At 37.1% G+C, this 11,482-nt stretch overlaps 1 protein-coding gene across 1 annotated transcript; it reads left to right on the forward strand.

The window, feature by feature from the left end:
- Positions 1 to 636: 636 nt before the first annotated feature.
- On the forward strand, positions 637 to 11,168 carry LOC137721896 (protein CHROMATIN REMODELING 20). Its single transcript, XM_068460919.2, has 24 exons — positions 637 to 947; positions 1,505 to 1,682; positions 1,854 to 1,916; positions 2,010 to 2,105; positions 2,187 to 2,279; positions 2,755 to 2,945; positions 3,026 to 3,383; positions 3,998 to 4,081; positions 4,659 to 5,174; positions 5,427 to 5,716; positions 5,908 to 5,998; positions 6,078 to 6,293; positions 6,691 to 6,810; positions 7,030 to 7,196; positions 7,429 to 7,570; positions 7,869 to 8,018; positions 8,105 to 8,160; positions 8,249 to 8,552; positions 8,808 to 8,943; positions 9,041 to 9,093; positions 9,317 to 9,543; positions 9,733 to 9,936; positions 10,164 to 10,496; positions 10,629 to 11,168. Exons 2-24 carry the CDS (start codon positions 1,509 to 1,511, stop codon positions 11,005 to 11,007), a joined length of 4,443 nt encoding a protein of 1,480 aa, XP_068317020.2. The 5' UTR covers positions 637 to 947; positions 1,505 to 1,508; the 3' UTR covers positions 11,008 to 11,168.
- The last annotated feature ends 314 nt before the right edge of the window (positions 11,169 to 11,482 follow it).

Genomic DNA, 11,482 nt, shown 5'->3' on the forward strand with positions numbered 1-11,482 from the left:
AAAAAAACTTTATATACTAAATATTGAAAACCAAGAAACTTTAAAGTAGTAAACTTTAAGACTCAAACTTAAAACCTCATTTATTATCAAAAAGAGAATTACTCGTAGATTAGAAGTTTGTTGGTATATGACGGCAATTTGAGAATAAAAGCAATGAAGAATTTACGGTTATTGAATCTTTTTGGATATTGAAAGACTTAACACCACTCATCAATATCTTAGAGCAGTTGAGCGTCATTTTATTAAAAATCGATGTTCCGTTATAAAATAAATTCGTCTGCTCTAATCATTAAAGCAAACAATAAGTACTTAGAATCTTAAACTATGAAAACAATAAAATTCTTGCTTAATAAAGTAAAGGTTGACGTGGATCATCAAGATACGATTTTATTTCAACCTAATTTTGTGTTTAGAAAAAAATTGTGGCTAATCATATTTTATAAGTTTCATAAATTTTTATTTTATCGTAAGTGCGATGTTAATGTGTTTTTTTTAGTTAAAATATATAAAAATCTCAAGGGTAGTGACTTTTAATTTTTCAAAGTTACCAATACAATTACAAATTAATTAAATAATCCTCACTTTAAAAACATCTCCAATGGTTTTGTTAAACTTTTGCACGAATCAACAGTAGACATTAAACACAAAATCGAAAACCCTAGATCTTGAAATTACACAAAATTTGGGGGACCAAAAGAGAAAAACAACTAGCCACCCGCCTTCTTCCAATTTTTTTTTTTCGTTTTTTTTTTTTTGGGGAAATCAACCATTTCTTTCATCTCCGTTCAATTCGATTCAAACAGATTCAAAAATCAGACACAGTACTACATAGTACACGGGGCATATTCTGCTCTGTACACACAGAAGAGAGAGAGAGAGAGAGGAGAGACCACGAAGGCTCTGCATTTTCTCGTCACCGTAGCTACGTGGGCTTTCTTCCCTTTCCGGTAAGTTGCTTCAGGTTCCTTGCTTCTTCTTCTTCATCATCATCCTCTTCTTCTTCTTGTTTCTGGAAACGGCGCAAAACTTTGATCGTTTGGTTATTTGGGGAAGATAGAAATATGGTGTTTTGGTATGCCCAAATGAAAAGTTTTGGTTTTTATGCAAGTAGGAATGTGGGTTTTACTTTGTTGAATCGAAAATCGTCTCGAAAACTTTGATTCTTTTTAACCAATTATCCCATAAAGGTAATCAATTTAATGAAATAGTAAGGGATGAAGTTTTGGTATGAACTCATATGCCATTTTTGCCTGGACTGTTGGAGATTTATGTGTTTTTCATTTGAGAGTTGGATTAGAATTGCACCGGTTCTCAACTTATGAAATTGGTTATGTGGTGATGTTATCGTTTGGGTTTGTTTTTAATTTCGTTTACCGGAGAGTAGGCCGGTTTTGGGTGAGAGTAACTCAGCATTACGAATTATTAAGTGAGCTGTTTTGGCTTTCCTATGTACTTGTTTTGAGGCTTGCTTTTGAGTTTTATGTGCGTTGGTCTTGTTGGGCAGTAAAATGGAGGAAAGCCATGAGCCAATGGAGGAAAACGGCGAGCAAGTGGAGGAAAGCCATGAGCAAGTGGAAAATATTGGGAGTGCTTCTAGTGGCAGTGATAGTGATTCTTTTATAGATGATTCAGAAGTTGATGAAGTAGCGATATCCGGAGAAGATGAAAAATCGCATATAGAGGCAAGTCCTCACTCATGATAGTTTTTTATTCGCCGTAATTTATTTTCTCAAGGAAGCTACGAACCAATTAGATACTGCTGTCGCACTCTACTGCTATTATCTATATTTGGAAAGCTTGAAGCCTTTTATTTTTATTTCCAAAAGTATGACAATTTGATCTTTGTTATGCAGGAACCATTATCGGATAAAGAAATAGAGGAGCTCATTGCTGAATTTTTGGAGGTTGAGAGTAAGGTATCTATTTTTTCTTTACACAGATACACATATTTATATATGTTTTATGCACGCGCTGCTTAATTTGTTAGTTTTGTTTGACGCTCAATATAGGCTGCAGAGGCTCAAGAGGCACTTGAGAAAGAGTCTCTTGCCAAAGTGGAGAGTGAAGTTAGAAAGGAGTTGGCACAAACTCTTCATGGGGACGATGTTAGTTTCTTCCTTCAAATTCTTCCTTCTGGATTACATTGTCTTTATCAATCACTTATGCATTTTTTTTCTTGTCTATAGTTGGAAGCAGCTGTTGCAGAAGAAATGGATACTTTGATAGAAGAGTGGCAAGCTGAGCTTGATGAACTTGAGACTGAGAGTGCTCATTTGTTGGTCTGCTTCTTTCTTCAACCTGAGTAAATCTTTGGTTCCTAATGCATTGTTTACGGCTCTCATGTATTTTGAATCTGATATAATAAATTTCTACCGAAAATATAAATCAGGAGAGAGAAGGATTTGCTTCTTCTTGTGACTTATACAAGTTGGACACGAATTTGGCTAATCAACCCTCATTTGGTTCTGAGTGCTGTATTTATACTGACGAAAACTCCAAATGATTAGATGATTGGGATTTTAGCACACCTTTCATTTGTTATTGTGGGCATTCCATGCAATCTCTTTGTTTATTTTTGTTTATTAAAATACGGTTGCAAGTAAAATATATTGCACCTTTTGAATTAATCAGGTTGCCCAAGGGATTGTAGCCGCCTTCTTTATGTGATTCTTTTGCCTTTTTGATAGTATAATATAAACAAGTGAAATGTATTTTTACTTTCTGACCTCTTTTATTATATGCTTCTGTAAATAGGAACAACTTGATGGGGCTGGCATTGAGCTACCGAGCCTTTATAAGTGCATTGAAAGTCAGGCTCAGAATGGTTGCTGCACTGAAGCTTGGAAAAGACGGATACACTGGGTAGGGTCTCAAGAGACTGGAGAATTTACCGAGTCAAGGGCTGATGCGGAGCAGTATCTTCAAACCCACAGACCCGTGAGAAGGTACAGTTCTTTCCTTTTAGCATTATTGATTCTGCAAGGTATGAAGTTGATGGTACATGATTCTGCTTTTGTGGACTTAGGCGACACGGTAAACTATTGGAGGATGGTGCTAGTGGATTTCTGCAGAAAAAACTAGCCATAGATGGAAGCAAGGATGCTGTGACAGCTGATGTTGATTACTGGGGTTCTTTCAACAAATTATTTTCTGATGGTGCAACTGCGGGTGGTGCCTCGTTTGGCAGTAAGCACTGGGCTTCTGTTTATTTGGCCAGTACGCCACAGCAAGCTGCTGAGATGGGACTTAAGTTCCCTGGGGTCGATGAGGTAGAGGAGATTGATGACATTGATGGCAATTCTGGTGATCCATTTGTTGCAGCTGCTGTTGCAAACGAAAGAGAACTGGATCTCACTGAAGAACAAAAGAAAAATTATAGGAAGGTATGGTTGTGCTGTCCCAACGTCATATTTAAATATATTTTCATGTTACAATTACACACTAAAGAATTTGGCTACATTTACTTATTTTGTTTTCAGTTTGCATGTAACTTTTGTGATGAAATAAAATTTGTTTTTTTATATAAAACTACAAATTAACGTGGAAAGGACTGTAACAGTGTAAGTCATATTAGTCAGGAGATATTTAAAGCTTTTTCACTACTGTCTGGGGTTGTAGACATTCATATAGAAATCCTCTAATAAACCCTCCGTTGGTTTTTCAGTCTCTGTATAAACATGCAATATTTGCATGAATATTATGTGGTCTTACTTATTGGACCTAACATTGTGGTTACTGGTATTTGATTAGATGTCTTTCTGTCTAATCATCTGATGGCGATCTTCTTGTTGCTTGCAAACTTTTATTGGGTACAATGTTGCTCACAAATTGATTCACCTTTTTAGTATAGGAATATGTCAATATGTTTATTTACTTTTTTCACCAGTTGATAATTAATCCTATGTTGCTATTAGATTTAACATAGACACATGTTCTTTTTAACACCCAGTTGAGTTTTACTTAAGTTGATAGTATTTCTGTACTTTTTCATTGAAAGGTCAAAGAAGAAGATGATGTAAATGTTGATCGGAAGCTTCAAATTCGTTTGAAACGGAGGAGACATCGAAAGAGACGTAAACAGGTATCATTGCATCGCCCTTTATTTCGCTCCTCAAATTTCAAGTTGCAGTTTATACAACTTTTTAGAGTTTATCCCTGTGCTATTGCAGTTTGAGACAATTAGTACATGACCAGTACAATTTGTGTGCTTGTAATTAACTCTATTTAAGACATCCTATGGCTTTGCATTTATGGAGCCCTGCTTTATTTTATTTCAATTTGTAATTGTTGGGAATTGAACTAATAAGAGAGAACCGGCAGTCATATTATAGTAGACGTACTTTAATACAAATAAAGGAACAAAAAGCAACAGTCTCTTTGATGGTTTTAAGTGTCAGTGTATTTGTTATGTCTTGCTTTCCCCCCTTTTTGTAGCTCTAAGTTCATCAGGGCCTTTTTCTGTAGAAGTCTTGATTCATGAATGTGTCCAACATTTAGGCATACATTTAACATTCATTAATATCGATGTGTTTTTACTGTTATCTAATTAGGATGTTGTCAGGAAGAACTTTGTCTAGTTGAATCAGGACATGGATATGTTGTGCATTTCTCCATAAATTTAACATTCATTGATATCGTTTTATTTTTTATCAAATCAGGATGCTGTCAGTAAAGATTTTTGTGTAGTTGATCAGGAGATAGGAAGCAACATGGACCTGTCTTCGTCTATGCTTGACTCTTCTATCAGTATCTCAAATGGGAAAATTGATGAAGATCTGGAAACCGCTAATAACATTGACCAAGAAAGCATAACGAGTAACGGTGCTTCTCCGGTGACTAGTTCCAGTGAAGCAAGAGGCTCTAAGCGTCTGAGTAAGGATGAGGAGCTAAACATTGATAATAAGAGGAGTCGAACTGTGATTATAGATAGCGATGATGACACTCCACTGAAAGATAATTCAGACTGCAATGCGATAAAATCCGAGGACCAGTCATATGTGGAAGAGAATATCTGCATAGCTGCCACCGGTGGTCTCCCTTCACAGAGTCTGAATGATAAGCTCTACTGCACTGCTTGTAGTAAGCATGCTGTTGAAGTGTGCTCACATCCACTTCTGAAGGTGATTATTTGTGCGGATTGCAGAAGCTTATTGGAAAAAAAGATGCAGGTGAAGGTATGGCGATGAGTAACTTTTATGGTTTCTGTAATCTTTATTCGAATATTTTGTGTAACGTTTCATGATAGTGCAGGTAATTTAATGAATTGGCCATGAACAGATATTTTCAGTTAGAAATATTCTGTGTCTCTATTTATCATATTAATGAATTATAGTGTTACATGATTTTTTTTCTGCATCATTTAATGCTAATACTTAATTTATTTCAAGTAAATGCTAGATCTTTTATTGACCTAAGAAGGTGTGCAGGATCCTGATTGCTCCGAGTGTTATTGTGGGTGGTGTGGACAAAGCAAGGACCTAGTAAATTGTAAATCTTGCAAGACATTGGTTTGTGCGACTTGTATAAAGAGGAATATTGGAGAGGAATGCTTATCTGATGCCCAGACCTCTGGCTGGCAATGTTGTTTCTGTTGCCCAAGTCTTCTAAAGACATTGACATCACAATTAGAGCAAGCAATAAGTTCTCAGGATTTGATAGTATCTAGCTCTGATAGTGATTCAGATAGTTCAGATTCAGAGATAGATGTTGCCATAAGGTATATTTAGTATACTGCTCTCTCTCTCTCTCTCTCTCTCTCTCTCTCTCTCTCTCTCTCTCTCTCTCTCTCTCTCATTGCTGAGGCATGTAGCGATTGAATAGGAAATGGTGAACTTTATTCTTTAGCATTAGATACTTTCGGTTTACTCAGGTTGTTGTGTTTCTGAACATATTTCGTCTTTGTGTCAGTTCTAAGAGGAGGAGAAAGAAGAAAATTCGAAGGATCATTGATGATACTGAATTAGGAGAAGAAACCAGAAGGAAAATTGCAATTGAAAAGGTACCATCTAGTGCTGATTTTGTAATCTAAACAAGACGTTCTGGTACCACAAGTTTTTTCATAAATTTTTCTTCTGTAGGAACGTCAAGAACGCTTGATGTCTTTGCAAGTACAATTTTCTGCCAAATCTAAGATGAAGAGCTTTGCAACTTGTAATGGGAGATTACCCGAAGGCGCCAGCGCGGAAGTGCTGGGTGATGCATCAGCTGGTTATATAGTGAATGTTGTGAGGGAAAAAGGTGAAGAAGCTGTTAGAATTCCTCCAAGCATCTCAGCGAAATTGAAGGCTCATCAGGTTCGCTTGATCTGTTAACTATTTGTTCGTTGGATTTTCTTCTACGAATTCCCTTGTGCTATGTTTGGATTAGGAACTGTCAAGCTGATGTTATGACAGTTTCTTATCTGTTATTTTCAGCTATTGAAAAACCGGCAGTATATTGTTTACCCAGAGTCATGTCAGGACACATTTGATAAGATTTCCACGGCTCACCTTTTTCACTTGAAGTTCATTGTCATGTTCTGTTAAACCTTTTGTTGTTTCACATGTTTATCTAATTTGACCTCCTTCGCTGAGGGCACTAAGTATCTTCTGTTATTGCTTTATGTGTCATTAACTTTTAATGATTTAGTGCTGTTATCTTGTCATTGTTACAACTTGTAACATGAAGTAAAGGTCTGATTCGTTATTACAGATCACGGGTGTGAGATTTATATGGGAGAATATCATACAGTCAGTCAGAAAAGTGAAGGCTGGGGATAAAGGTCTTGGTTGCATTCTAGCTCACATGATGGGCCTTGGTAAAACTTTCCAGGTAGTATTCTGTCTCTTGAAAACTCTTCCCAAGAACTTTGAGTGTTTATTTAGATGTGCTGGATTCATTTTGAAATAGGTGTCAGTGCATGTGGAATGACCCTGCAGCCTAGTCGAATAGCAATCGTGCAAAATGCAAGGCTGTTTCTCATATTGTTTTGCAGGTCTTTTAAGTAGTTGATTGATATACTTTGCATAACTTGTCAAATTGCTTTTGCAGGTCATAGCTTTTCTGTACACTGCAATGAGAAGTATTGATTTGGGATTAAATACTGCACTTATCGTCACCCCTGTGAATGTGCTGCACAATTGGCGTCAAGAGTTCATGAAGTGGAGGCCTTCAGAACTGAAGCCCCTTCGCATCTTCATGCTAGAAGATGTGTCAAGGTTTGGTCAAATATTTCTATATTGTCTTATTCCAATTTCATCACTATAAAACATTTGGTCTAATAGATCGTTGAAGAAATGCCAATGACCTAAGATGATGGCATTACGAAGTGAAGTTGTTCTTTTGACGGCTGTCTTCCATTCATTACATAGACTAATTGTAGCTCATTATAGCTCCGATTGGGGAGATGGAGACACCAAGATGCTGACATGATTCTCCCTTGTTTGTCAGGGATAGAAGAGCAGAATTGCTTGCAAAGTGGAGAAGGAAGGGTGGTGTTTTTTTAATTGGCTACTCGGCTTTTAGAAACTTATCCTTTGGAAAGAATGTGAAGGATAGGCAGATAGCTACAGAAATTTGTCATGCCTTGCAGGTTGGTTGACGTTAATTGTTAACCTCTATATTTGTCTTTAATGTCATACTTTTCAACTATGCATTACAATGTGAATTATTTCTTCTTCAATTTGTTGGACTTAAACCAAACGTTTAGGATTAATCTTATTCTTGTCTAGTTGTTACATAGGTGCTCTGGTGTAAGTTATGAAATCACTTACTTCGTAAGCTGTTAAACAAATAATGTCATATTGTCATTAGCACACATCGATACTTTAGCACGATCCAATTGAATTTTTTTAAAGCTTCTTTCCTATTGTTACATTTCCAACTGTCAGGATGGAACGGATATACTTGTTTGTGATGAGGCCCATGTTATTAAGAATACCAGGGCTGATGTAACCCATGCCTTAAAACAAGTGAAATGCCAGAGAAGGATAGCATTAACTGGATCACCACTTCAGAACAATCTCATGGAATATTACTGTGTGAGTTACTCGAAAGCTATTCATTTTGCTGTTTCTTACGCACCTACCTACTGCCTTGATTCATTTGAAATTTTAATCTTTTACAGATGGTTGATTTTGTAAGGGAAGGTTTTCTTGGAAGCAGCCATGAGTTTCGGAATCGGTAAAACTTCATCATTTAAACCCCGTTTTCTGTCTAATTTCTTTTTGTTGTTTTCATATATCTTAAAATTGCCTCCTGTTGCATGCAGATTTCAAAATCCCATAGAGTATGGTCAACATACTAATTCAACTGTGGATGATGTGAAAATCATGAACCAACGGTCTCATATTCTTTATGAAGAGTTGAAAGGATTTGTTCAGAGAATGGACATGAATGTGGTGAAGAAGGACTTACCACCAAAAACCGTGTTTGTAATAGCTGTGAAACTTTCAACCTTACAGAGGAAATTATACAAGAGATTTCTTGTTGCCCACGGATTCACCAAGGACAAGGATTATAATGAAAAGATAGGGAAGAGAAGTTTTTTTGCTGGCTACCAAGCCTTAGCTCAGGTATATCTTAGCACACTTGTTATGTTCTCAACTTCCATTATTCATTATAGGCTTTTAGTAACATGCACTCACTCACGCACACACGCATGCATGATCGCAAAAGCATCTAGTCCTACACAAAAGGATCCACTCCTAAGCGTTTCATTAACCTTTGTTGACATTATATTTAGTGACAAGGATCGTCTTCTAGTCTATTGTGTGTCTATCTCTGTCTTTCGTGATAGTTGTAATATATGAGCTTTTTGTTGGTAGTAGATATGGAACCATCCTGGGATCTTGCAACTAAGAAAAGATGACAAAGACTATGAGAGACGTGGAGATGCCATTGAGAATTTTCTTGCAGATGACAGCTCTAGTGACGAAAACATTGATTATAATTTGGGTTTTGGAGGTATTATATACAATGTCAATTTGGGTGAATGTATATTCACGTGTTTGGCAGCAGTTCTTATAAGTATCTAACAAGGGTAACATATCGTGCTTTGCAGAGAAAAATGTGAATGAAATTTTGCCAGGAAAAAAAGATGACATTTTTCGAAAGGTATGGATATGAACAAACTATAATGTTGGTTTGTAACCTTGTATTCATTTTTCACTTCTTTACTAATTCTTTTACGGTCTATTTGGCTTAATTTGAAATGCTCCATTTTTTTGTATTTTAGTAGGAAAACTAATAAGAATAAAGGCTTTACTTTGTAGTTTGGGTTACTATTGTTGTTTTCGTGGGGCGTAATGCTGACTAGTGACCATTTATCACTTTTCAGGATTGGTGGAATGATCTTCTCCATGAAAATGACTATAAAGAGCTTGATTACAGTGGTAAAATGGTACTCCTGCTTGACATTCTAGCTATGAGTTCTGATGTGGGGGATAAGGCATTGGTATTTAGCCAGAGCATACCAACCCTTGACCTCATCGAACTTTATCTTTCAAGGCTACCTCGACATGGGAACAAAGGGAAGTTTTGGAAGAAAGGAAAAGATTGGTACAGGTTGGTACATATTACTGAGAACAATTTACAGTTTGACAGACAGCTTAGCTTTTCTTCTCAGCTTCCGTGTTGCCCCAAACCATATATCCTTTTTCTTACTCTATTTCCTGCATATGTAGCTGCAGTGTCTTTTGTATAAAAGTTTTTATTTGGGTTATGTCGTTTTTACTAGATTCTTTATTGCTCCAGGCTAGATGGGAGAACAGAGGGCTCAGAAAGGCAAAGACTGGTGGAACGATTTAATGATCCCCTGAATAAGAGGGTGAAATGTGTTATAATCTCCACCAGAGCTGGATCGTTAGGGATAAATCTCTATGCTGCTAATCGTGTAATAATAGTTGATGGTTCTTGGAATCCAACATACGATCTTCAGGCTATATATCGTGCTTGGAGGTGAGTTTCAATTTTCTATTGCAGTCCTTAACTCAGTTTTTGTTTAGTAAATGTTCCTTGATAATGTAGTTTAGGGGCTATATAGCATTAGCGAGGGTTTGTTTTAGGATTTCCATACAACTTCAAATGTGCCAGACTGCAAGCCTGATGATATTCCTCCTTTACCAAGCCAACTTTCCATTCTCCGGTATGGCACATTGTAAATGATATGTTATTTCCATTTTCAGGTACGGCCAAACAAAGCCAGTGTTCGCTTACAGATTGATGGCACATGGAACTATGGAAGAAAAAATTTATAAGCGTCAGGTAACGAAGGAGGGCCTGGCTGCAAGGGTTGTTGATCGACAACAGGTACATAGGACAATATCTAAGGAAGAGATGTTGCATCTTTTTGAATTTGGTGATGATGAGAATCATGTGCTTGACCAAGATAGCGTATTCTTGAACGACAATGTGACTGGTAAAGTGGAAATTTTGCCGAAACACGTAGTGCCTCTTTCTCAAGGAAGTTGCTTTTCTGACAAGCTGATGGAAAGTTTACTTGGCAAGCATTCTCCAAGGTACATTCCCGTTCTATGTTCTTATTTTCTTTAGCATCCGTCGGTAACGGTAATTGCCTGTTACTCTGCCTCAATTGACAACTCATACCTCCCTCCCTCCCTCCGCTTACGTATGAACTACCTTGTTTTCAGTTGGATCGCAAATTTCCACGAACATGAGACCCTTTTGCAAGAGAACGAAGAAGAAAAGCTCACAAAGGAGGAGCAAGACATGGCTTGGGAAGTATACCGGAAATCATTTGGATGGGAGGAAGTGCAGAGAGTTCCTCTCAATGAATCTGCAGTCGACCAAAAACCCGCTGTATCAAATACTGCCTCATCTGCACCTACGAAGAGCATCCTTGCTGAATCCACGGTTAAGAATGCTTTTGTACAGCGGAAGTGCACTAATCTTTCGCATTTGCTGACACTAAGAAGTCAGGGCACGAAACAGGGTTGCAGCACCGTGTGTGGGGAATGTGGCCGCGAGCTGAGCTGGGAGGAGCACAGTCGAGATAGCAGGCTCAGGTAAACGATATTTCCTTCCGATTTGTTCTCGTAGTTTTTTCCGATGTAAAGTTCCGATTGTATATCGCGTTTGCTGTGAGTTCATTGCCCCTTTGACACCAAAGAAACAGGCTTGTGTAAATCAAAGTTACAACAATGAAATGAGCAGTCAAAATCTTGAAAGTTTTTCCTGTCCATGAATTTTTCGTGATTTTTCCTTAATTAATTAATTAATGTGTAATTATTCTGTACACATTTCTTTATTTGTCCATGCTCTTTTGTTTTATTCAATGCAAAGGCGAGAAAAAGAAAGTACGGAGGAGAAAATTGAATTTTGAGGATGCAAAAAGAAAAGAGAAAAACGAAATACTTCATGAATTTTCTAATTCGTATAAATTTATGGCAAATTTAGCCAATTTGATCACCGTGTTTCATAATAATATCGGTTTCTTTCGAATCTGTCCCATTTCGGATTAACATGTAAACTTTAAGCAGTGTTC

The sequence above is a fragment of the Pyrus communis genome, chromosome 4, assembly GCF_041283825.1.
Source record: "Pyrus communis isolate YQ-2024b chromosome 4, ASM4128382v1, whole genome shotgun sequence".
In the NCBI taxonomy this organism is placed as follows: Eukaryota; Viridiplantae; Streptophyta; class Magnoliopsida; order Rosales; family Rosaceae; genus Pyrus; species Pyrus communis.

What these genes read in the sequence shown, in the direction of transcription:
- LOC137721896 (XM_068460919.2), top strand. Translation starts at nt 1,509, where the DNA reads ATGGAGGAAAGCCATGAGCCAATGGAGGAAAACGGCGAGCAAGTGGAG. An exon ending in ATCGAAAGAGACGTAAACAG is followed by an intron (nt 4,082 to 4,658) that starts GTATCATTGCAT and finishes TTATCAAATCAG; the next exon opens with GATGCTGTCAGTAAAGATTT. An exon ending in CGAAATTGAAGGCTCATCAG is followed by an intron (nt 6,294 to 6,690) that starts GTTCGCTTGATC and finishes TCGTTATTACAG; the next exon opens with ATCACGGGTGTGAGATTTAT.